The following is a 26868-nucleotide window of genomic DNA, read 5'->3' as shown; positions in this document are numbered from 1 at the left end:
ACGGCAAAAGCTTCATGAATATATCTACAGTAATTAATAATCAAAGCCCTGCCAAAGAGTCACACAATTACAACAGTTACAAATGTACATTTCAGATATGACTTATGATTGCTGCGTGAATTCATTTGTTGACATGAAACATTAAATGTAAACTCAAGGTTCAATCCAGGGGGCCCAGACCTTTTTCTCTCCAGAAAACAGGTGGTGAAAGTGGTGTCAAAAGACAGTTTAAATGTTTAAATGTAAGCTAATTCTAAGTCTTTTAAAAACAACACCTGAGCAGCCTAATCCCTCAGAGGCCAAGGGGCAAAAACACCATCTCATCCATCACAAAGTTGAACTTCACAGATACCCCTGCACCCTACAGGCAGTGTGAATTACAGTGGCAAGAGCATGCCCTCAGATGTTCTTCCTTCATGTTCGGGGGCTGTTCAGGTGGTCTAATTCAGATATGACTTACCTGTCACATGTCATAGTATTTGCTGGTGACCTCATTCATCTCAGGTATGTTTTCAAGGCTAGTATGTCTTCACTCGGCTGCCATAAAATTTTCTATTCAGTACTGCTTGTGTTCTTCCAATAAACGAATTATTCTCTACCAGCTTTCTGAAACAAAACCAAAGCAAGGCTAAATGTTACAGACTCAAGTCACAAAGCTGACACAGAAAAAGGAATGAATCAGAATCTGGCAGTCTGCGGTTTCCATACGAACTAGCATGACAGTGCTGGCTACCACAGAGTCATGTCAACCAAAAATGATTAAAACATTGTTCTTAGAGAAAACAATAAAGTATTATGCTAGAACTTTGGGATGAAGAGAAGTATAATATGCCTAATTTAATAAAGATGATGATACTAATGTACCATGTTAACTGCATTAAAGGGATAGTTCACCCCAAAATGAAAATTCTGTCATTAATTACTCACCCTCATGTCGTTCCAAACCCGTAAGACCTTTGATAATCTTCGGAACACAAATTAAGATATTTTTGATGAAATCTGATAGCTTTCTGATCCCCCATAGACAGCAACATAATTACCACTTTCAAGGCCCAGAAAGGTAGTAAAGACATCATTAAAATAGACCATGTGACTGCAGTGGCTCAACCTTAATGTTATGAAACGATGAGAATACTTTTTGTGCGCTAAAAAAAATAACGACTTTATTCAACAATTTCTTCTCTTCCGTGTCAGTCTCCGACGCTGTCCACGTGAGCACCACGATGCTAACGCAGGAGCCAGCCAATAATGAGCCGGCGTTCTGACATAGAACCTGTGAGCGCTGGACATAAACAACGTATGAGAATGACATGGAAGAGAAGATATTGTTGAATAAAGTTGTTATTTTTGTTTTTCTTTTTGCGCACAAAAAGTATTCTCGTCGTTTCATAACATTAAGGTTGAACCACTGTAGTCACATGGACTATTTTAACGATTTCTTTACTACCCTTCTGGGCCTTGAAAGTGGTAATTGCGTTGCTTTCTATGGGGGATCAGAAACTGCTTGGATTTCATCAAAAATATCTCAATTTGTGTTCCAAAGAAGAACGAAGGTCTGATTTGGAACGTCATGAAGGGGAGTAATTAACGACAGAATTTTCATTTTTGGTTGAACTAACCCTTTAAAACACTTGCACACATTCCTCCACTTGAGGGTTGGGGCCAGAAGCGGAGACGTGTGAACTGAGGTGAGTCCAGATCAAACAGGCACGGCCGAGGAGCATGAGATACGAAGCTGCTCCCCTGTCCTTCAAAAGGTCAAAGGGCACTTCACCTCTCTTTCCCCCTCCACGCCAGATGGATCTGTGGCCAGGTCAAATGAGGTTCAAGCAGCGCTCAAGCCGAGTGAACAAGCATGCAGGATATCAGTGTTGAACACCAGCCAATACTTTTATAAAGTAAATTAACCTTTTAATCTTTAATTTGAGACATTCCTATGAATAGTCTCTTTTGCTTGTGTGCATAAATATATCACTAGGCTTGTCTGCAAAACCAGTATCCATCCCCTTCCAATTATAACAAGCAAAATACATTTTTTCCATATTCTTAAAAATTAAACCCCTCAAAAACCAAATTCCTCTCCTTATCATCCTCTAAGAGAAGTACTTTGAGAAGATGACAGAGTGCAGGTCTCCTGGCAAGGATCTGTTCTCTGCAGTAATCTCTGTGAAACAGCAGAAGAGCACAGAGTGTGTGTGAGAGAGAAAGAGAGTGCGCACAGAGCCAGATGGAGATGGATAGCTATGTGTTTTCCTATGAAAGCTGTTCATCACCCCCATTCTTCACCTGCCTCCCTCCTCAGGATAAGTGGGCCCCACGCCAAACAGCAGGCCTATATCTCTGAAAGGTCCTTAGATCCTTTCACTAAAATCTTTTAATGCACCAGCAGTGAATGTATACAAAGGTACAGTTCAAATTCAGTTACTTACCCAAAGTCACGAAATGAGGATTGCCGCTTGGCAATGGAAGTAGTGAAGTTTTTCTCTTTAGATTCAGATTAGATAGGCATGCTGTATCTTTCCCCTGTTTTTCCGCTCTCATGCTAATGAAACACCAAATGTAAACAGCTAGTATCACCGTCACAATATTCAATGAATGTCAATGTAATGAATAATGCAATAAAAGCAGTGAAATTACTAATGTAAAGTGTTCTTTATAAGTATTATTCCTGTCAAACCGAGGACGTAAAACTGGATGAGGAAGCGTGTGATTCCCCAGTGAGTGCACTGTTTGAGGTACCCAAATGTTTCTGCTGGAGCAGGCGTGATGAATAATACTGTCTACTTTGAATAGTGGTTTCTGCAGGGTATGTTATTGCCTCTTCCGTATTTCACAGTCCACTTGTAACTTCCGTGTTTCGAAGGCTATCTTGCTGGGTCAAGCGGTTTATCACAATGAGGTCCATCCCAGAAGAATTAACAACACTCATTTCAGGTACTGTCGCAATATTTGGGTAAAACAATGGTTGATAAAGCGAACGTTTAGGTCTCGAGCGCAATCAGATCAGAATATTTTTTTCTGTCCCCATTTATAGTAGCCTACATTTATTTCTGTTCATACTTGGCTGAAAAGAGGAAGTTTAGTCTACCGATAGACGTTGTGATGTGAATATTTCCTTGTAGTTGTTTGAGCATAAAGTAGTCTTTGTTTATTTATTTTCTGGCGCGGATAGATTTATTTTGTGTTTTAACGTGTTGTTTTTATTACTAAGCAGTTATTATAGTAAAAAAAAAATCTATGTTAAGTTTCAACTGCAGATGAAAGCTGCACAAGAAAAAAAATATATATATTTTTAAAGTTTGAGTCGGTAACATACCTGTTGGAAACTCCAGATTATGATGCTAGCGATGTTTTTGAAAATGGTAGATGGTTTCTAGCTGGTTTATGCTCGTAATTAGGTTGTTGTTATTAGCTGGTTGACCAGCTATCATGTTCCAGAAAAGCAGGTTGACTGTAGTTGGGTTGTTTTTGGCCAATGAGTATGGATTTTTCCAGCAAGAATGTAGCCTAAAGCCTACTCGCTAGTTTGTCATTAGTTTGGAATAGTCGTAATTCTGCTGAGGAATTCAAGGGTGCAAAATGACAAGAAGATGCTGCGTTTAAACAGTGTCTGTTTTCAGATCTGGAAACCTTTTTGACGGATGTCCTTAAAGGGGAGAATTTGAGCAAGAAAGCAAAAGAGAAAAAGGATGCCTTTATCAAGCGCATTAAAGATGTGAAAACGAGGTACGAGGCAGATAGTAGCAATACATGTGCCTGAATATGTTTTTGACTCTATGATGATATAGTATTCAACAAATCCATTTGTCTCTGTTCCAGTTACTCTCAAGAATTCAAGGACAAACGTAAGTTTTGATGTGCTTGTATGTTTGTCAATGTGCCTGTGTCTAGGGGAGGTGCTAAAATACAAGCATGTTGAAGTGAACTAGTACTTCCCTAGTATGCTGTAGGCTACTATGTGCTGCAACATACAGTTAGTTAGCATTCATTGAATTTGATTACTTAAACATGATATGCAAACATCTCCTGATGGGAACATATGAAAAGAGTGCTTTAAAAAAAGCTTTAAGCCAGCACATAAAGACTGATCAATTTTGTGTTTCCTACAGTTGAGATGTGGGTAGAGGGCTAGGTACAGTTTAGCATTTGTGGGGAAGGAAACACTTTACAGCTGCACTATTACCCCCATTGCAATGTGACCAATTTTTTGCTCAAGTTCAATATTATACCACAAACATGTGCATAATTTTCCATCAGTATGTTTTTTAATATATGAAATTATCAGGAAATGTGTTACAAGTGTTATAGGAGATCTTCCGTATCAATATCTCAAATCTATGCAAAGTGAGTCTCTAGTGAATATCTAGACAACATGGCTGAGTGCCACTCAATGCTGCATGCAACTGGAGATCACTGGTTCAAACATGCTTCACCTCCCAGGCACCATGTACCTGCAAGCAACATACATAATATCTGAATTAGAGAATCTTAATGTCTTTTTCTGGTGGAGGATTGCAAATGTGGCCTCCTAGCTGCCTCTTTTTGGGAATGCTGATGAAGAATCTGTTGTGTAGGAGACGAAGAGTTCCCAGAGCCAGATGAAGCAGACACCAACGATGGAGGATCACTGCACTCAGAGCAGGCTGACAGGGATGACGAAAACGCTTATGATGGTGAGTGGAAAATTGTGGGATTTATTGCAATATTAAAAGTGTTACAAGAGAGGAGGAGCATGGAGCATCTGCAAGAACTGGTGAGACGGGAGTATCATGTGACTGAGCTACTGTACCCTTGATTTCTCTCCTGCTAAGTTTGTAACTGTGAGTATTATAAAAGAATCATAGCAATTCATTGTGTACACAGATTTGTACAGAATTCACATAAATTAAGAAACAAAAAAACTCATTCCGGTTGTGAATGAATCACTTATCATCTTTTCTGCAGCCTCAGCTGTCATAACACAGTATCATTGTGGCAGTCCTTTGTCATGTCCTGTCTAGGATTTTTTAGTAGTGGTAGAAGAACACAAAAGCTGAATGAGGTGCTTGAAAGACTGATGTAACCCGGCAACAGTCTCAGGAACGGTTTGAAGGCACAGTCGTCAAAGATTTAGCTCTCTTTTGTCTCTGAGCAAATGGTTTATGGCCTCCAGCTCAGACAATGCCGCCCACAGCCAATGTCAATTCAGGCTTCTGTTTTATTAGCTTCTGCTAAATGAACGCTTTTGGTAGAATTTACATTCAAGGAAATCTAATTCATCCGACTCGTTTTGAGTCATGCCACATATCCGATTATTGCAAACTCACAGAATCAAGAGGGTAGGGTGCAGGCTGGGAGTGGTTTGTGTGTGTGTATATGGTAGGAAGAGGTTTACAGCTCTAGTGCACTCATGTGTTTTATAGGTCCTTTTGCCCTGTGCTTGCCAGAGAGAACAGCTGTTCAGCTCAAAGATGGGAACGAAGCCTCTTAGTGCACACTACAGATATTTGAACCTATTTATTTTGGACAAATTTACTAAAGCAAGTGAAGTTATGAGCTCATGCAACTGATAATGCTGCTATTTTTGGGTAAAGGCAGAGAGTTTGTCATTTTATGTGAGATTTCTTCTAATGAAAAAAGGTGTCACAACACACACATCTAAGGCTTTATGTGTTCAGAGTGAGAGCTTCACCTCTGTAACTTGTTTGAGAGCTGTAAGTTTTTACTGTTTATACATACAGCCCATGAAAAGGAAGCTCATTTTATAGCTGAAGATGAAAGCAAAGCATGTCGTCACTATTTATTTGCAGCCTTTGGCAACCGCATTTGCTGCTTTTGAAGTTAGCGTTGTAACATGGATAAAGTACATTCAAAGGTTGTTGTTCATATTAGATGTTTTAAGTCATTGCTCATAGTTATGGGTGGTTTTGTGTTACACTACAGTTCAAATGTTTGGGATCAATATGATTTTCAAAGAAATTGATTCTTTTATTCAGCCAAGGACACATTCAGCTGATCAAAAGTGACAGTAAAGACATTTATGATGTTAGAAAATATTTCTATTTAAAACAACTGTTCTTCAAACTTTCTATTCATCAACAAATCCTGAAAAAGAGACTCAATTGCCATACTTCATTTAGCAACACAACCATTTTCAAATAATAATAAGATTATTTATAAGATTTCTTGATTATGTGTGTGTATATATGTATATGTATGTGTATGTATCATGAAAAAGTCACGGCTGAAGGGCGTTGTTAAGCACGACGTGAAGCGGAGTGCCTGCAGGCTGCAACCCCTTCAGCCTTGACTTATTTACGATACAGCACAAGCCTCGAGTGCCTTATTGCTTTTATAAAATGGTTACCACACAATAAAAATATTAAAGCCAAAAAATATATGTATCAATGCAACTTTCATGAAGTGAAATCACTAAAAGTCTTCCTTCCGCTGGAAAAAATAGTCCCTGACCGTGAACAGCAACAGAAGTTACATTATTACGCCATTAGATGGCGGCAAAGACTGTCTTTAAGAGTGTGTCAGTCAGTAGCGAAGACTTTTATATTGAAAAGAAAAGAATTGTTGTGAACACTGAAAAAGACACTACTGACAAATGCTTTGACTAGCGCTGTCAGTCATGGGAAAACCCCTTAACTGTTAAAAGGACAAGATAATACAGCGGACATTTAAACAGATTTTTTATTGTGAACATAGGACTGACCTGAAGGAAAATGCTAAATCTGAATGCAGGTAATAAACTCACTCACTCGATCTCTTTCTCACAATACTCTTCTACATAATACAGTAAGCTTCAATGAACAATATCAATCGAGAACATACAGTTTGCATTGCTAAGAGTGGTTTCTAAGGGTGTTGTGTAGTGATACACGGAACCGTTGGGTGAAGCGTGAATAAAACACAGCTATTGACCAATCAGAATCAAGGACAATGTATTTTAAATGTATTTTAATCAAATAAACACAGCCTTGGTGAACATAAGAATCTTTTTTTCTTATACTGAAAAATCTTTCTGATCCCAAACTTTAGAATAAATAGTGTCTGTAATGCTTTTATTTTAATTGTTTGTTTTTATTTTACAATAAGGGACAGAAAATCAAGTGACACTCTGTGCCAATGAGTATTATCCAAAATGCTATCTTTTTTTGAGTGTTTTGCCATTGGTTGTATTAAACGACCACATGATTTATGTTTTCTTTGGAAGTTGTTCTACCAGACATTTTTCTACCAGATTTAACAGAAATCAGCTTTAGCACTGAGGGTGTTTAGTTTACTTTTCGCAGTCAGCGTGTGTCATGCTCCCTTGACAGCACTTTATACATAATTGCAAACATTCCACAATTGCTGGTGTCATTCATAACACTGCTCTGCTCACTCAAACTCATTCAGCAATGCGATGGTAGTGTGTACACAAGAGAGGGGAGGGCAGTGTAAACGAGAGGGGAGGTTTGCTTTGAAAACAGACCATGCATCTGTTTCACATACTGCTGTACCTGACAGATCGGTGCATGAAACTCTATCCAGTCCATCCGGGGTTTGAATCTCTGCTAACTTTAGTCTCGCTTGACATCGACCTTTGATTTGTAAAACTGAAGGGGGTGGAAGTAGCTTTCTGGTTGCCTTTAGCAAATGTATTAAATTTGTTGTGAAGACAGGTGCTCCTCTTTGTGGATTCCTCACTGCTAGTCATAAAAAAGCAAGTAAGATTTAATAACTTTTTGTTTCCATCTGTTTGTTGAAATCAGGAGTTCAACAGTCTCCTGCGGTGGCAGCTCAAGATCTTCAATCTGTTTTTAAGAGTGGCTACCTGGAGAAGCGCCGAAAGGGTAGGTTACTGTGTTTACAAACAGGTTGTTTGTGAGGGGGGAAAAAAAACATGGAAAAAAATAACCTCCCTTTGACTTCTTATAGATCACAGCTTCTTTGGCAATGAGTGGCAGAAGAGATGGTGCGCCTTAAGCAGCAACATATTCTACTACTATGGAAGTGAAAAAGGTGGGAAGGCTACTATTATGATCAGATGTGTCATTACCAGTGTTGGGGGAAGTTACTTTTAAAAGTAATGCATTACAATATAGCGTTACTCTCTAAAAAAAGTAACTAATTGCGGTACTTTTTATGGAAAGTAATGTGTTACATTACTTTTGCATTATCTAGGCTGGGTTTGATTGTTTGTTTTAACAGTTAAAATATAAAACAGTTTTATTTTTGGCAAATGTAAAGGCCATTTCACACTAGGGGTTGCACAGACTTGTCGACTAATCGACTAGTCGACTTTAATGCTCTGCCATGACGCTTTAAGCTTGACTAGTCTTAAGCTTGACTTTAAGCTTTGACTAGTTGCTGATCATGGCCTATAGAGGGGGCAACAGGATAAGAAATCTTTGAAGTCCACTTTTACGCTCTGTTTCTAACAGTTAAAACGACAAATAAATGCATACTCCAAGAGGGCTCCACAAGATATGTTTGATTATACATCTGGATGCTCAATATTGATCAGGTTTTAAACAGCTTATTGTACATGTTAGTTAATCGCCGTTCTAAACTAATGTGCTGCTGCATTGTAACGCACACACATAAATACAGACAGTAGCTCGCACATCACGTGCAGATCGCGTGCACACAGAAACATTCAGTAGCGCAGAGATGTATGGTCAACACTGTTCTGTGATTTATCAATAAAATACCTTAGAAACTGAAAAGTTCTAGCATATATTTCTTAGTAACTAAATCCCCCACAGCTTCACTATTAGTAGAGTGACGCTGCCAGGTAGAATTAATTCACACATGCAATCGCTCTCACACTAATGCATTTAAATAAATGTAATCTTATTGTGCTACTTTATCTGTATCTGATTTAGAACGAGCAGAAATCTGTGAGAAATGTTACGACCCAAATACAAAAGAACTGATATAAATAAGCTCTTATGTAGGAGCAATAGCCTTGTGGGTAGCGCTATGCCATAGCTGTACACAAGGCCACCCGTGTTCGAGTCTCAGATTGAGGTTCAGGCTTATTTGTTCATCAGTGACGTCATCAAGCGATTAGTCGACTCAACTTTAATCAAATAAATGTTGACTCAAAAAAAAAATCTGAAGTCGTTCAACCCCTATTTCACACCAAAAGTGAAATGAATAAGCCTCAGGCTGAAGGAAATGCAAATTAAACTCCCGTACAGTAGAGGGCGCAGCTCAAACAAACAAACCTTTCAGCTCTGCTGCCATTCTGGACTGCAGAAAAATAGGAAAGGAGAAGAAAGTTCAACACACAATAAAAATAAACAAAAAAATAAACATAAATGTAATGTTTATCTAAAATTATTTTTACTTATTAGTATGGTTGAACTGAATCATTGAAGGTTAGCAGCAAAGACATAGGTTAATAAAGTGATATTAAATACATAGAGTATATTTGTTTAATTTAGCATATTTAATTATTGCAGGTTTGCTTAATATTCTAAGTTTGCATTTCACTGTTTTTATTAATTTTGAGAAATACTGATTTGTGCAAGTGAGATAGGTAAATGCATGCTCGTATTTATTCTAAACTACAGTAACCATCATGTTTACACACGCACACAACACTTCTGCACTCCTGATTTCTCTCAAAATGGAGACAGGAGAGATGTCAGTCAATACATGGGAAAACATAGTAACTTGCTTTACTTATTTGAAAAGGTAACTCAAATATTTTGTTGTAAATTTAAAAGTTATGCGTTATTTTAATAGTTACTTGAAACAAAGTAATCTGATTACATAACTCACATTACTTGTAATGCATTGGTCATCCAACACTGGTCATCACCAATTAAATGTAGCCCTGAATTCAGTTTCTCTTTTCTTGAATCGGACCATTGAATAATCTGCAGTAATGTTCACTAGATAAACAGCAGAAGGGAGAGTTTAATATTGTCGGATACACCGTCAAAATGAACAACACCCTGCGGAAAGATGCAAAGCGAGATTGCTGCTTTGAGATCTCAGCTCCAGACAAGCGTGTATATCAGGTTGGTCACCTCTCATTTCATGTAAAACATGCAGTGTTTATTCTTGTCATCGGATGATTATCTCTTATAACGCCTTTTTGCTACAGTTCTGTGCTGCGTCGGAGAAAGATGCAAAAGAGTGGGTGGAGCACATTGACTTTTTGATTAAAGGTAGTACTGTGCATCATAAAACACTCTCAATCACTAAATTTAGTCTAGCAGGTGTCTTTTTTGCACAAATGCATAATGCCTTGTATATTTGTTTCACTCAGACATGGGTGGAATCATTCCTGAAGATGAAGAAGAATATGATGACTGCTTAACTATGTCCCAATCAGCCATGCCAGCAATTATCGATGATGACATCTATGAAGAACTTCCCGGTTTGCACCTAAATTTCATATTTGTTTGTGTATTCATCTGATAATTATTTTATTTTATTTTATTTTATCCTACGAAGGGTCACAGGGATTCTGAAGTGCATTATATTATATTATATTATATTATAAAGTATTTTATTATGATTTATTTAATTTTGATATTGATAATCAACATGAATATTAATGTAAAAACCTCTGAGGTTGATTCCCCTATTGATATGGTGGAAAATGGCTACAGAAATTGTGAATTTGGTACATTTCCCTCCGCTCTGACTGGCATATCTATTCTCTCCCTTTCAGAGGAAGAAGCACCCCAGCCTGTTAAACCAACAGTGACCCTGGCCAACAAACCTCCACCACCATCTACCCCTGTGACAGGTAATTACCACTAGGTCACCAGGCCTGTCCATCCCCTACCTGCCCTGCTGTCCCATAACACCACACAGACTCCCAGATCTGTCCGGGTGGCTCTCATTTGTCTCTCCAACTTTTTTTTTAAAATATAAAATAAGGACAAATATAGGGGGGGGAAAAAGAAAAGGAAAGGGATAAGGTCTTTAAATGACAATCATTTCAGGATATTGCAGGTACATATGGATTTGGGAGGTTAGATGGAGAAGTAACACTGATGACAGGAGTGGGAAGGTTGTCTGGACCACAGGAAGGGCCTTCAGGAAGACACCTGGAATTCTTGCTGAATTTTTATTATCTTTTTCTTAAAGTAATGATATTTATTTTGACGTAATGTTCATTGGTAAGACAAACGCCAAACAATACTCTCGCCATCATCGCAGTTTTTATTTAAAAATGGTTTAGTGGTTTTTCTGTCCCTGTGTGAGGGAAGCACGTATCCTGCCGAGTGCTGGGCACTGGGCAGGGGTTGGTAGGCACTGGCAGGAAGCTGACTCCATTGGTGCACTGTGGCCCACCATGGCCCTCTGCTCCAGGCTCACAGCACAGGAAGTCCTGCTGACAGAAACGATGGCTGAGGCAGGATCTTGTGACAGATGCTCAGGGGAGGAGGCCAGCTAGAGCACTACAAAGAGCCATAATGGAGGGAAAACTACAGGCTTCACAGATCCTGGGAAGCAAGATTATCATATGAATTTTCTTTATTAGTGTTTGTTGTCGTGTTTTGATAGGGTTTTTCTTTTTACATAATGTTTTAAAATTCTGGATGCATTTATGTAACTACTGAGACCAGACCACTGCAGCAGGTGTAACACTAATGCCGCTTGTTTTAAGATGCAGCCCTAAATAAAATCATAAAGCAGCAGTGGGTATGGTTATATTTAGAAAATAATTATAATAATCTGCCAAATCAGCATAGCTGGGGAATCTGCCAGCTATAAAGTCTGTTGCAAGATATTTACCTTTAGGGGTATTTTTTTTTTATTTTATTTTTTTTTTATAAGAAAGCACTTTTCTTGAAAACCCACTCATGGTGCTGCCATTGGGCAGACAACATAGATTAGTAAATATGAATAAATAATGCTCTACAGCAAGAGCGAGTTAACTGTTAACCCTACAGCAAATCTACCTGAAATGACAGTTTAACATATTTCATCAACAATGCTTCAGTTTCGAGATAGAAAAAAAGAGATAAAAAATAAGAGACTGAAACTTAAAGGATTAGTTCACTTCAGTATTAAAATTTCCTGATAATTTACTCACCCCCATGTCATCCAAGATCTTTATGTCTTTCTTTCTTCAGTCAAAAAGAAATTAAGGTCTTTGAGGAAAACATTCCAGGATTCTTCTCCATATAGTGGACTTCAATGGCTACCAACGGGTTAAAGCTCCAAATTGCAGTTTCAGTGCAGCTTCAAAGGACTCTACACGATCCCAGACGAGGAATAAGGGTCTTGTTTAGTGAAACGATCTGTCATTTTCTAAAAAAAAAAAAAAATGTATATACTTTTTAACCACAAATGCTCGTCTTGCACTGCTCTGCGATGCATTACGTAATCACGTTGGAAAGGTCACAAGTGACGTAGGCGGAAGTACAAAGCAAGTGTTTACAAAGCGAATGTGCAAAGACTAAGTCAAGTTTATAAAAAAAGGTAAAACAATGATGTTGAAGGAGAAAATGAGTTTTTTGGCCTACTTCCGCCTACGTCACGCATGACCTAGATAAGACCCTTATTCCTCATCTGGGATTGTGTAGAGCCCTTGGAAGCTGCATTGAAACTGCAATTTGGACCTTCAACCCATTGGTAGCCATTGAAGTTCACTATATGGAGAAAAATCCTGGAATGTTTTCCTCAAAAACCTTAATTTCTTTTTTAACTGAAGAAAGAAAGACAAAAACATCTTGGATGATATGAAGTGAGTACATTATCAGGAAAATTTAATTAGTTGAAGTGAACTAATCGTTTAAACTCAAGGTTATAATTATTATTATTATTTTTTTTTTGCCATCTCAGATGAACAAAATGTTAACTTTCAACAAGTATGGCCTGTAACATTACATGTTAACTTACAATATGGTGCAGCTGTAATGAAGGGCCTTTCATTAGAGGGTTTGTTAGTTTCATCCCACCTCTGCAGCCACAGCTCAGCAATTTATACTCTCTGCTGCCCACTAGTGGAACTTTCTGAGCCAGAAAAACACTTATACTGAGGGTCTTTAACCAATGACCCCTTGGTGGATAAAGAAACTTAGCAGGGACACTTTAAGCCACATATTAAATGTGTATAGTACCATATTAAATCATGTAGAGAAAAGTTTGGAATTATCCACTACCTTTTTTAAAAGTTTTTTTTAAAGGAAATTAATACTTTTATTCTGCAAGGACGCATTAAATTGATCAAAAGTGATACTGAAGGTATGTATAATGTTACAAAAGATTTCTATTTTATAACTAGATGTTGTTATTTTGAACTTTGTTCATTAAAGGGATAGTTCTCCCAAAAAATGAAAATTCTGTCATCATTTACTCACCCTCAAGTTGTTCCAAACCTGTATGAATTTCTTTCTTCGGTTGAACCCAAAAGAAGATATTTTGAAGAATGTTGGTAACCAAACAGTTGACGGTAGCCATTGACTTCCATAGCAGGAAAAAAAAAAATACTATGGTAGTCAATGGCTACCGTCAACTGTTTGGTTACCAACATTCTTCAAAATATCTTCTTTTGGGTTCAACCGAAGAAAGAAACTCATACAGGTTTGGAACAACTTGAGGGTGAGTAAACGATGACAAATTTTCATTTTTGGGAGAACTATCCCTTTAATGAATCCTGAAAAAGATGCATCACGTTTTCCACAAAATCAAGCAGCACAGCTGTTTTCAACTTTGATGATAATTAGACGAACTATTACTTGAGCACCAAATCAGCATATTAGAATGATTTCTTAAGGATCATGTGACACTAAAGAACAGAAAATTCAGCTTTGCCATCATAGGAATAAATTACCCTTTAAAATATATTAAAGTTAAAACAGTTATTTTAAATTGTAATAATATTTCATAATATTACAGTTATTACTGTATTTGAATCAAATAAATGCAGCTTTAGTGAGCATAAGAGACTTTCAACATTCATTCAAAGACATCTTACTGACCCCTAATCTTTGAGCAGTGTACATGCATGGACAGACAGATGAGATGGTGTTCAGGGATCAAACCAACAACCTAACAATCACCATTTGTACTGCCCATTATTAACACCCAGCAAGCAATAGCTGTCATTTCACCGTCTCGGTTAACTATAGACCAGATATAGTCCTGCTATGAGTAACCCACCTCTAGCCAAAATAACTTTGAATTTGGTTACATGTCGTTTTGCCAAAATATCTTGCGAGATGATAATCCATCATGTAAGCAAAGTCACTGATTACAAGGGTATTGGTTTCATTTCCTCTATTAAATTTTTACTAAAAACACCCTTGTTTTTGCCTAGACATCAGAGCTGTGTTTGGATGTCTTTTAAACACAAAATTGCTTGCTGGGCATTTTGTGATGCATAAATTGAGAGTGTGTATTGGAACGGATGAAATGTTATCACAATTCTTCATCTTCATTTGGTAGCAAGTGATTCAATCTTCTATTATTCTATCCCCTGCAGCAGTGAACAAGAGCACAGACTATGAAAACTACTTCCAGGGCTTGTGGGATTGTGCTGGCGACCACCCCGATGAGCTGTCCTTCAAGAGAGGAGACACCATCTACATCCTCAGCAAGGTAAGTCAGGAGCCGTGGCCTGGAAACTTCCAGACTCGCCGCAGTTGTCACGACCCACGTGATCGAGGACAGAAATAATATTTAAATGTTTATTACCCTGCCCTGTTAGACGTCAGCAGGAAAACATTAATTTGCAAAAAAACATTGTTGAAAAAATATGCTGTGACATCTGGATAACACGTATATTATGCAAAAGGATAGTTTCGGCGTCTCGTGTGCTCGGCAGCGGGGTTTCTGAGTGTGGAAGCTAAAAACACCCTCTCTCTGTGCTCGGTGATGGGATTAGTCCTGTCACTACGGAAACCATTTTAGTGCTCTTGGCCCTGAGCAGGGCAGTCTGGCAGCCAGTGGCATTCTGTCACTTCTCTCTATGTCTGCCCACTGTGTGTGTGCATCACTAAGCTCGTGTGTGTTGGGATTTCAGTATTGGAAGACGGCTCAATGCCATGTTCAGTAAGGGCAACTGTACGTGGACCTTTAGCATATACACATCTCAGCCAGTCACTATTTATGGCTGTAATGGTAGTCTGTGTTCTCAGGAAACGCTGAATCCACCTCTCTATTCGTACCAGGTGTGGTGTAGAAGTGAGTTTGGTTAAAAACTTCCCCTACCTGTCAGCTCTGATGCATATGCAGGCTGTGCAGATCTGTGTACTGCCCGTGGGGTTTGTACCTGGCTAACAGAATTAGCTCAATACCTCTCAGGGCTACTTAAAACAACTCAAGCTGCTCCGTTTCCAGAAACAAACTCGCTATCTTGTGGTTTGTCTACTTAGCACTGTTGCCCTTCAGAGAAGAAACTGGAAATCTTAAGTTAGAATCATGTTCTTGCTTTCTTATTTCAGAAAGAGAGGTTTTGAGGTTTTGACGCTATGGTGGTGTTTTCCTATCATCTCTGTTCTACAGGATGAGTGAACTGTAAAGACCTTTGTGGGACAATGATGCACTACATAAGTGTCCATGATCTAGATCACATGTGCCAAATTCTTATAAATATATTCTTTTTATTCAAATGGTTTTGAAAAATTTTAATACCATTTTCATTTTTCAAAGTTCCAATTTAATGACTCTAAAAATGTCATGTGGTATAACCATCAAGTTTGTTTCTTTCACCTTTATTGTATTCAAGGTCTAATTCTGTTTTACTTGCTTTGCTTGTACTTTCACATAATAGTGTACACACACACAAATATGTGTGTGTATATATGTGTGTGTGTATATATAATGTCATGTGTTGCAACTATATACACACACACATACATATATATATATATATATATATATATATATATATATATATATATATATGTAATAACTTTGAATTTGGTTACGTTGTTTTGCCAAAATATCTTGAGAGATGTGTGATATTCCATTATGTAAGCAAAGTCACTGATTACAAGGGTATTGGTTTCATGTGTATATATAGTCATGTGGTGCAACTCAGTAGCTTAATGATATTTATTAAATAATAATTCATAATATTTGTAAGACAAATATATCATTAATTATTTTATAAATATCATTAAGTTACTGAGTTGCACCACATGACATTTTAAAATATATATATATATATATATATATATATATATATATATATATAGACGTTTTTTATATTTATATTTATGTATATATAATGTCATGTGGTGCAACTTGGTAACTTAATGATATTTATTAAATATTAATTCATAATATTTGTAAGGCATATATCATTAATTTTTATTTAATAAATATCATTAAGTTTTTGAGGAGTTTCACCTTGTCTGGTAATTTAAAAAGTCATATGACATATTTGATATTTGATATTTTAAGAGACTTACTGACCTTGACACACATTCTTGAAGGTCAGCAAGAGACTACTCTATGATATCACTTTCTGTGTGTTCCTTTTTCTGCTTGTTGGTTCCTCCACATCTTTTTTTTCTTTCTTTTTTTTTTTTTTTTTTTTTTTTGTAGACATTTAAAAGCAGTTATTAATCTATTTATATATTTATTTATTTTGTTAAAATATTTAAAGAAAGTATAAATAAATATAAAGCCAAATTGCTAAACTGATAGTTCACCCTCATATTGCTCCAAACCTGTATTGGAACACAAAAGAAGATATTCTGAAGTGTATTTGTAACCAAACTGTCAAAAAGAGAACACATTTCTTAAAATATTATCTTTATGCTCCACAAAAGAAAGAATGTTATACAGGTTTAGAACAGAAGGTTCTGGAGGTTTGACAGAATTTTCATTTTTGGGTGAACTGTCCCTTTTAATAAGTTTTTCTTTTTAAGAATGTGATTCTTTATTTCTTCATTAAGATATCAGGACAGTTTTATTTTCAAAATGAATTTTAATACATTAATTAAAAATACTCATTATAGAAGAAGTGTCAGTGTATGTGAATTACGTTGTAATGTATTTTTTAATAAATTAATAGACAGGACAAAGAAATAAGTGTACCCTCATTGACCCTCGTATGGAGTTTGATTATAGGATCTTATGGAAGCTCGGCTTCTTATTGGAACATGAGCTGATGTGGGTCAGAGGAATATTTATTGCGTTAAGAGTGAGCGATTTCAAATGTTCCTTGATTGACAATATTTTTTAAATTAACCAAGATCAAAATTGCATCTTTTTGTAAATAAGTATATCAGTAATGGTGCCGGATTAGGTTGCAATTTGCATTTTTGTGATTTCACTAGAACTGACAGTGATCGAATTGGAGGGCTGTATACTGGGATAGCGCTCTATACTGAATATAATATATAATATTATAATATAATATAATATTACCACATATGCCGTTGTCTGCCACAGATTAGAACAAAGGGTTTTATAATCTAATGCAATCTTTTTTTTATTTATTTTTTTTAATGATTGATAAAAAGTATATAATCATCTCTGATTTCTTACTGCAGCAAACATGAGATTTTCAAGTGGCCTGACAGCTTCATCTGAGATTTTTAGGAGGGCTGAGATGAATACGTGGTCTGAAGCCCCCCTAAAAAGGCCTAGCAATGACTATATGATGTCATCTAGTGCGATCCATTAAGTAATGGTGAAAGTTTAGGTCTCCAGAAGTGATTACACGGGAAAGAAGCTGACAGAAAGAATTGCTGAATGCAGCTTTCCATAATTCTACCCAATTTATTTATATTCATTTTACTAGAGACACAGGAATGTGCAGTAGCAAGATAATGTATCTTCAGGAGAAATAGAGATGACATTCAATTTCACCAGTGGCTAAAAATCCATAATTTGTAATGGATATATAAAGCATGCCAATGGGGAAATTATCTCATTCTGTTAAAAGTCAGCAGGCTGTCAGAAAATGACAGAATATGGTCTGAATGGGATCCAGGGGTGACTGAGTTTTTCAGAGCAAGTCTGCCATCTTGTGCCTAGAGTGAGTAAGGCGGCATGTCTTATCACCTGAAGAAAATTAGACTTTGGAAGACATGATTGTGTGGTTTTGCTCTTTATTTCACTAAAAACACAATTAAAGCTTCCGGATTGATCATGATGTCCATCAGTGGAGTGACTTTGTTGAACTTAAATGTATTTATTTTATTTTTTGTTTTCATTATTTACTAATATATATATATATATATATATATATATATATATATATTATAATATTATAATTTTTATTATTACTATTATTTATTTATTTATTTATTTATTTATTTATTTTTGTTCTTATTTATATTTAGTTATTTTTATTGATTCACTTCCAGGTTTGTTTGGGGTCGGATTGAAATTGTAAAAAGCATTGTCTCTGTACAAATAATAACATTGGTTCTTAGGAATAAAAAAAATAATAAATCACAATTAAATCACATTGCTATATATATATATATATATATATATATAATTATACGTTGCCAAACGATGCTGGGAAAGATCTGCTTGCACAGTCCAGTGATGCGGTGTCGTATTTGTGCCATTTTATGGGTACTGCACGGCTTGGTTTACCATGAATATTGCAGGCGCTCTTTTGTAGCGTAGCCCCTTCCCCCTTCCTTCAGCCAGGCTTGCGGATGACCGTAAAGCTGGTGTGGGTTTAGTGTCCAGCTGTGGCTCACAGGCCATTCAGAGCAGTCTGGGGAACGAGCCAGTGGGGCTATTAGTGGCCTACCTCCTTCCCCTTGGCCATGCAGCAGCTGCAAGTCTAACACCCCACCCCCCCTCCATTTACCCTCCTGTCCAGACCCTCAGCGGCTCTGAAAGGGTATTGACCATCAGACCAGGGGGAGGTGTCAGGGCCCTAAATCACACACACCACGCTCTCTTCTTTTCAAAGCAGGCCAGTGTGTGCTGTAAATGATGCTTGGTCAAAATAGTGCGTCACATGGTCCGTCTGGGGTCCGGCAGCATTGTAAACCTCAAAGACCCTCAACATTTCAGTTGTATATGGAATAATAGCCTAATTTTAATAATGCAGGATTTAAATTATTCATCTTTATATCAAGTAAATTATACATAAAGAATATTTTAAAGGTAATTTTTGTCTGCTAAACACTAATTTAGCAAGTCTATGTGACCTTACATGTCGGCTTCCTTAGATGGGCACTGTGTGTGTGTGTGTGTGTGTGTGTGTGGGCATGTTGGCGGAGTGTGAGGTCTGCATTGCTTTCCTGTTGCAGACTTATTTGTCACACTCGCCTTCTATTCTGACCCTCCTGCACGCGCACACACGGCACCAGGCGCTGCTCTGTCAATGAGGTGTGTCTGTATCAAAGGACAGCTACAGGAAGCTTCCGCTTCACCCTTTCACATATGCACTTCCTGTCTCGTTTCACACAGCCCGGACAACTGCCCTATATTTGGCGACCTGTGTGGGATGAGGTGTGTGAATCCTGCTCTTTAACACATTGCACTTTCATCTTTACGTTATTGTAAAGACAACAAAATAATTGTTTCCAAAAGTACACACAGTCTGGGGTTAATACGATTTTGTAAATTCACACTTTTAACTTTCATCTCTTACTTGCGTTATTCTGCAATTATATACAAGTTTTCAAACGATTTAATGCCACAGACCCCTGAATATGACGATCGTTTTTAAAAAAAAAAAAAAAAAAAAAAAAAAAAAATATATATATATATATATATATATAAAGAATATTATATATTTTAAGACTAATTTATACAATGACAATGTGAAAAATAGTATGATACTTATATTTTATATTTAAAAAAAAATACATTTTTTATATATATAATATATATATATATATATATAAACATATATGTTTGTTTGTGTATATAATGGTATGATGTTTTTTTAATGTTTTTTTTATATCACGCGTTTTATATATATAAATATTAAATATACATATATATATACATATATATATTTTATTTATAATTAATTTTTTTTAATAATGTTGTTTTTTATATCACATGTTTTATATATATAAATATTAAATATACATGCATACATTTATATATATATTTATATAATTTATTTATAATTATTAAAAAAATAAATGTTGTTTTTTATATCACACGTTTTTTTATATATAAATATTAAATATACACATATATATATATATATAAACGTGTGATATAAAAAACATTATTAAAAAAAATTAATTATAAATAAAATATATAAATATGTATGTATATTTATGTGTGTGTGTGTGTGTATATATATATATATATATATATATACACACACACACACACACACACACACACAATAAATATTATTTAATATTAAATAATAGAAGTTTAATTTTAAAATTTTATTTAAATTATTAATTAAAATGGAAGTATTTAAAAAAATTTAATTAATAAATTAAAAATTATCATGAAAAAATTATTTAAATTATTTAAAAATTATTTACATTATTAATCATTCAAATGTATTTATATAGCACAGTGGTTCTCGACTATGGAGCTGGGGCCCACTAGCGGGCCTCAGCAAACTTCCAAGGGGCCGCAAGATGACTTAAAAGTATTTAAATTAATAAATTATTATTCATATACTAAATTAATAACTCTGAATTAATCACAATTATCAGCTAATCAAGATTTAAACAATGTAATTTAATACATCAACACTTAGTTTCTGTTAATAGAAAAGTCTGAAAACAAGCAGTTTAAAAACAACTGATCTATAGAGTTGACTTAATTAGAATGTATAAATGTAATATATTTTAAATTATATTCTCCATATAAGCTTTACAGAAAGATTTATTGAACTCTATGGCCTTTCAACAAGTTTTTCCTTTTCTTTTTAGTCTTGTGAGGAGGACAGTGCACATTGAGGACAGTTGGCGGTGGAGAGACACTCTCCATTACAGTGTGTGTGTCTGCGGCAGCTGTCAGCAGCTGCATAACCAGACCTGTGTTTTATAGACAGTTACGTGGACGCAGGCAGTAAGAGGTTTGCTGGCCGGAGCTGAGCACTATACATTATACAGCAGGAATCACTTAGGCTGCCGGGGTCAAGTAGGGGCCCACAAACTTCATATTTAACTTCAGATGGGGTATGATTCAAACCTCATTGCTCTTTCCGAACCATACAGGGAGAGGTTTTTCTCTCCGACAGTGAGGTGAAGGATGAAGGTAGAAGAGCAGTGAGTGTCTTGTCAGCTTTGGGGAGATCAAAGACTTGAATGTCAGAGAGAAAAAGACTATAAATGTCAGTCAGAGGACCCCGGATTGAGATGTTTAAGGGTTTCACTGAAGCTGACTGTTCTTTTCAAGAGCAACAAATGAGAGACTGTGTTTATGTGGGAACTTTTTCAGAAACACAGTTGATGTTGCTGATTTGCAGCTTGGGCCTTCTCGATTTCTCTATACTGCCCTACAAAGGCAAAGCACAGTAACTACACCAAAACTAAAATTCACACACAGAATCAAAACAAACCCTGTGATCTATGCCATGTCTGTTTCAGGACAGATCATAGTTTAAGAGACCCCATTCCAATCATAACTCCAATTATAACATAACATTCTGTCTTTTCAAGGTAGAATAGTAATAACCCTGGGATTTTCATTTTTTGATGCTAAATACTCCAAATATAATGAAGGCCTTTTATGGGACCCCCTTCCTATAAAATATAAAGGCAGCTATATATTTTAAAGCATATAAACCAGATTACAGGAGAAACATTAAGTGTGATTTAAACAAAATTAACAAAATAATTGTTTCTGAAATTACACTATTGTATAAAAAGTATTGGGTCAGTAAGATTTTTTTCTTACTCATGATCTGAAGGATCATGTGACACTGAAGACTGGAGTAATGATGCTGAAAATTCAGCTTTGCCATCACAGGAATAAATTACATTATAAAATATATTAAAGTAGAAAACAGTTCTTTTAAATTGTAATAATATTTCACAATATTACAGCTTTTACTGTATTACTGTACATTAAAATATTTTCCGACCACAAACAATATACAACAGTAGTCTATATATGGTAATTGGCGTTTTTAATTGTCGTTGTGCTAAATCTGAATGGTTAAATATCATTTGGGAAACAATATTATATGCACACATTAACTTTGACAGCCTTAAAACACCCACCAGCACCCCCTTGCGCATGTGCATTAGCTTGATCCAGCCTGAAAAATTGAGTTTTTTGAATCTATTATTTCGAATTTTAATCGAAAGCTTGGTGAATGGCTTTGGCGAGTTTGATGTTTCAAAGAGATAGGAGCTGCACTTGCATGCCCGAGAGGCGTTTCAAAGATGGCCGCCGAATGAAATGACTTGTCTTAAAGAGACTTTGGTCAGACATACTTTCAGTGCATCTAAGGTCTATTTCAGTCCAGTCTCCTCTCACTGCCTCCCTACATTCTCCTTTTTGAAAAAGAACTCGCTGTGGCCTGACAGATCCGCCTCAGTATAACCCCAAAGTTTAGAAGGCATCTGTGAGAAACAGAGTATCGTGGACATGGAAAAAAACACAGGGTTTAGTAGCTTTGAAGTGAATGGCACCATGTGATCTGTTTGTAATTATGGAATAAAGAAAGAGAGACGGATGGACGGATCTTATCTGGTTCTTATCTTTATGGTTATCTTTTCCATGAGCTGGAGAAGAGCTGATCTGTCTTAATACGTAAAGAAAAGGACTCTGTCCTCGGGCTCACAGATCTGTTGTGCTTCATACGAAATATATCGCCCGTTCACATTCTCTTGTGTAATCTTTATAGGTCCTAGGGGCCTTGTGTCCTTGAATTGGCCTTGGAAAGATAGACAGAATGCAGGAGATTGGGAGGGGTGCGGAAAGAATAGGGGGTAGGGATGTACAGATAGAGACAGTATGAGAAGAAAATGAGGCAAAACCTGAAGATGAACGGGTAAATTGTCTATATATATTGACAGATTTCATCCCCCTGAGCGCTGACCTATGAGATTTGACCTCGCTGATTGTGTCACTGCTCTGATTGGCCTCAACTGTGAGTGAGTAAGGTGGTTATCAATTTTCCTGTTTTCTTTTTTTTTTTTTTTACAGGAATACGACATGTTTGGTTGGTGGGTGGGGGAGATGAAAGGGCTCATCGGAATCGTGCCTAAGGAGTATCTCATGGAGCTGTATGTGCTGTAAGAGATCTGAAGTGAGTAAATGAATGGCAGCACATATGCCTTGTTTTTCTTCGCTGATATATCCAATCTGTTCATTTCTATATGTTTTATTACACTGTAAAAATGATTTTTGAAGTTGTAAATAAAACAGATTATTAGAGTATGTTTGACAAGAAAATACTAGGCCTATTTCAGGATTTCTACTTCCAAATATCATTTTTAATGCAATGTGTTGCTTGTTGCATTTCTGTCAATTTATCAAAGTAAATCCTACATCAAATATTTTTCATTTTTGTTCATTTCTAGGAATCTCTGACGACCTGCCTGCTTCATGTTCTACAAGTTGCCATCTCATTCTGTGTGTTTCAATTATTTTATGTACTATGTAAATCAAACTGCCTGTTCAAAAGCACAATTAATTGTATGTTCAGTGAAGGATGTGATGCTTTTCTCTAATTATTTAATTAACGTGCTCTAATATTTAATAGGAATTGTTGATTGAATGTAAATCTCTTTTTTTGTCTTTCAAATGTATGATGTTCTAAGCAAAAAACTAAGAAATAAAGCTTCCATGTAAACGTTGTAGTCTTTTGTAGCAGTTTGGATTGTAGCCACCAGGTGGCAGCAGCGTATAAGGTTCTTTGTAATGAGCTTGCGTCACAATATTTCAGGGCTGATGTGGAATGTCTTCATTTGCGACTCCATTTGATCCCTCTGTAGGAACAGACAACACAAGACAGGTTTCTACACAGGCTGTAAATGCCGTTTGTACGATCACAATGTAGCTGTACATAACGAACTGATGGGAAACAAAATCTCTGACCTTTTTATGCAGAACATAACAAACAAATCAAATAGCAGTTATTCAGATGTGGAATTAATTATCTGCTGTAGGAGAACTGTTTGGCATATCGGATCGTATCTTCATGGACCGCTGCGTTGACATCCACAAATATCTGGGCACTGAAGTGAGAAACTTAATTAAAACACATGTCAGGCCGTTACCTTCTCTGCCAGGAAGAATGTATCTAAACCAAGTGTTACTATTAGCATATTAACTTGCTCAGTCAAGCTTCACACAATAAATACTAAAGACATTTTAATTTGATCATTATATAATACTGTTTTATATACCAGTTGATAAACAATTAGACTTGGACCTGTTGTTAAAGGTAATTAAAATTTAATTTAAATCAAATGTTGACACCATGTTTAATATATAAATCTTTTATAACATTAGCGAGATCTGAGAAAACTAGTATCTCACAGAGATATTTGTCGTATTTAATACCAAAATCATAAGAAAATATTAAATATTTATAGCTATTTTATATTACATATCCTCTAAATCTGAGATTCTCATTCTACAATAAATGCAAAAAAAATAAAAATAAAGGCCTTCTGAAGCGAATCCATAAAAAAAAAAAAATCCATATTTAACAAGTTATAAGTAAAATATCTAGCTTTCGCCAGACCGCCTTCTGTATTCAAGTTACGAAGAAAGTGTAAACTGGCGTCACGTCAGTTACACTTTTTCCGTAAATTGAATAGGGAAGGTGTAGGACGTAGCGTAAGCTTTTTGAACTGCTAGAATTTTACACTTTCTTCGTAAGTTAAATACGGAAGGCGGTCTAGCGGAAGCTAGATATTTTACTTCATAACTTGTTAAATATGGATATTTTTTTTTGCACAAACGCATCGCTTTGCTTTACAAGGCCTTTATTAACCCCCCGGAGCTGAGTGGAATATGGTTATTATGGATGGATGTGGATGGAGACACTTTCTTCAGCTCATACTCTTTTGGTAACACTTACTGCCATTATAAAGCTTGGATGCATCAGGATATTTATTAATATTTCTCTGATTATGTTCATCAGAAAGAAGAAAGTCATATACACCTAGGATGGCTTGAGGGTGAATAAAGCTTGGGGTAATTTTCATTTGAAAGTGAACTAATCCTCTAAATGAAATCAGTCTGACATTTTAAGTAAAATATAAAATAAATTTAGTACATCAAATAGTGTCATAATGAGTAGGCTACTTTACAAATGTACTTAATTTAAATAAAAAAAAAAATCACATTAAAATAGTGAAAATAAGATTTTATTTTGCATTACATAAGCTACTGACTGAATTGGGTGGGTTAAATAGCCCAGAATGAAGATTTTAATATATTTCCTCTTTTTAATATATTTTTTCTTTTGGAACTAAAAATATAGGCTATTATATTATATTATATTATATTACATATTTTAATTTTTAAATTATATTATATTATACCTTTTAGATTTCTTATTTTCTAACATATAGCATAATAATGAAATGAATTAAAAACAAAACTGTATTAATTAAGAATTTACATTCCATTAGCAGAATAAATTCCGCTATAGGTGTGCTATTTCTTCACTTTTTAGCTGTGTTTCCTGATAATTTATTGGAAGGGTGAAATCTGGAACACAGTGACTTTCCTGATTGAACTCGTCCAGTCTGTTAAAGAATCAGCACTAATGAAGGAGCTCAGGGTGGAGAGGATGTTTCCACTGAGCCTTGTGTGTGTTAAATTCACATCACATGTCAGCAGCTCACTCCTCTCTGTCAGGGAAGGAGAGGAAGGAGAAGAGAGGAAAGGAGAGGACAGGATGTTAGTTGTGAGAGGGGTGGAGGTAAGACACCTGTCGAGGGAGGTGGGGATTCATTAGTATTCATTATACATTTCCCACCAGTTCCTAAGCAGAGCGGAAAGAGGAGGGGCACGATTCGTCTCTTCCACAGAGATATACAGAGAAGGATGAAACGGAGAGGAGTGTGATGTCAGAGACAGTAGCGGCCTTTGTCACCCGTTTCACTTTAAACAGGCCTCGCAACAGAAGGGTCCCCGCTTGCATTCGGGAAAAAAAGCCATGCTCCCCGCCATCACGGAAATGATCTTGAGGCAGCAAAAATGGCAAAAAAAAAAGCAAAAATGCCACCAAAATTAATAAAAAATTAATCAAAATTGCCCCCAAAATTTAAGATAAATGGGGCAAAAAATGTACTTGTATGTACTCTCGTTTTTAATATTCACACCAAGATATAGAGTACTGTTTTCCCGAATATCAGCACGATTGCAAATGTGATTTCTCCAACTAAAATAGTTCCAAACAAATCCACAGAGCCATTGTGCTTCTCCGAGCAACAAAGTGATTTCGTTACTAAATGTATCCGCGCTTTGAACGAATTGTTTGATTCAGATTTGTAGATGAGGTTGTAGATGAGGACGTTTGGCCGAATGGAGCGTCCAACTGCATGAAAATCAGCACAAGATTTTGTTGCAGCCTTTGAATTTCCTTCTCTGTGAGTTGCTTTAAAGGGGACCTATAATTCCCCTTTTAGTAACGTAATATAAGGCTCTGGTAAGCTCTGGAAAGCGGGCGGAGCTTTAACAGCTCATGCTTCAGTTGCTCAACAACAACAAAGCTGGAGAATCTCAGACAGGCAAAATGACGATCGTCAGTAACGGTGTTCAGCTTTACATTGTTCAAACCGGAGTTCACTGATGGAGAGACTCAGGAAGAAGTTACAACTTTTAGAATGCATCTGGACATTTCTGAATGGATAAATTTATGTAGTTGCTGTGGAGTTGATTCAACTGGTCGACTAGCATGTGCCGTCAAGTTAATCTTTTGTGCAAATCCAACGTTGAATTGACCCTCGTTTGTGAAGCAGTCCGGTGTAAAACCCGGGAAGAAGCTCGTTGTCCCTAGGGCTGGGAACACAATATCAATTTCTCGATTTTAATCGATTCTCA

General features: G+C 36.3%; 1 protein-coding gene and 1 long non-coding RNA gene across 2 annotated transcripts; one reads left to right on the top strand and one right to left on the bottom strand.

Moving 5' to 3' along the window:
* Positions 1-19: 19 nt before the first annotated feature.
* Positions 20-3613, bottom strand: LOC127497343 (uncharacterized). Its single transcript, XR_007925510.1, has 3 exons — positions 3317-3613; positions 2430-2542; positions 20-606 (listed from the first exon to the last, which is right to left on the bottom strand). It is a non-coding gene; the product is annotated as an uncharacterized LOC127497343 (long non-coding RNA).
* On the top strand, positions 2776-23666 carry skap2 (src kinase associated phosphoprotein 2). The gene is made up of 13 exons (XM_051865761.1): positions 2776-2934; positions 3621-3726; positions 3820-3845; positions 4575-4673; positions 7743-7823; positions 7909-7992; positions 9880-10004; positions 10091-10154; positions 10256-10366; positions 10664-10741; positions 14432-14547; positions 23011-23113; positions 23388-23666. Exons 1-12 carry the CDS (start codon positions 2895-2897, stop codon positions 23101-23103), a joined length of 1023 nt encoding a protein of 340 aa, XP_051721721.1. The 5' UTR covers positions 2776-2894; the 3' UTR covers positions 23104-23113; positions 23388-23666.
* The last annotated feature ends 3202 nt before the right edge of the window (positions 23667-26868 follow it).

This window comes from Ctenopharyngodon idella, chromosome 16 (assembly GCF_019924925.1).
Source record: "Ctenopharyngodon idella isolate HZGC_01 chromosome 16, HZGC01, whole genome shotgun sequence".
In the NCBI taxonomy this organism is placed as follows: domain Eukaryota; kingdom Metazoa; phylum Chordata; class Actinopteri; order Cypriniformes; family Xenocyprididae; genus Ctenopharyngodon; species Ctenopharyngodon idella.
The sequence above is the reverse complement of the archived record's forward strand: the minus strand, read 5'-3'. Positions and strand labels throughout refer to the sequence as shown.

What these genes read in the sequence shown, in the direction of transcription:
- skap2 (XM_051865761.1), top strand. Translation starts at nt 2,895, where the DNA reads ATGAGGTCCATCCCAGAAGAATTAACAACACTCATTTCAG. An exon ending in ATTAAAGATGTGAAAACGAG is followed by an intron (nt 3,727 to 3,819) that starts GTACGAGGCAGA and finishes TCTCTGTTCCAG; the next exon opens with TTACTCTCAAGAATTCAAGG. An exon ending in CCTGGAGAAGCGCCGAAAGG is followed by an intron (nt 7,824 to 7,908) that starts GTAGGTTACTGT and finishes GACTTCTTATAG; the next exon opens with ATCACAGCTTCTTTGGCAAT.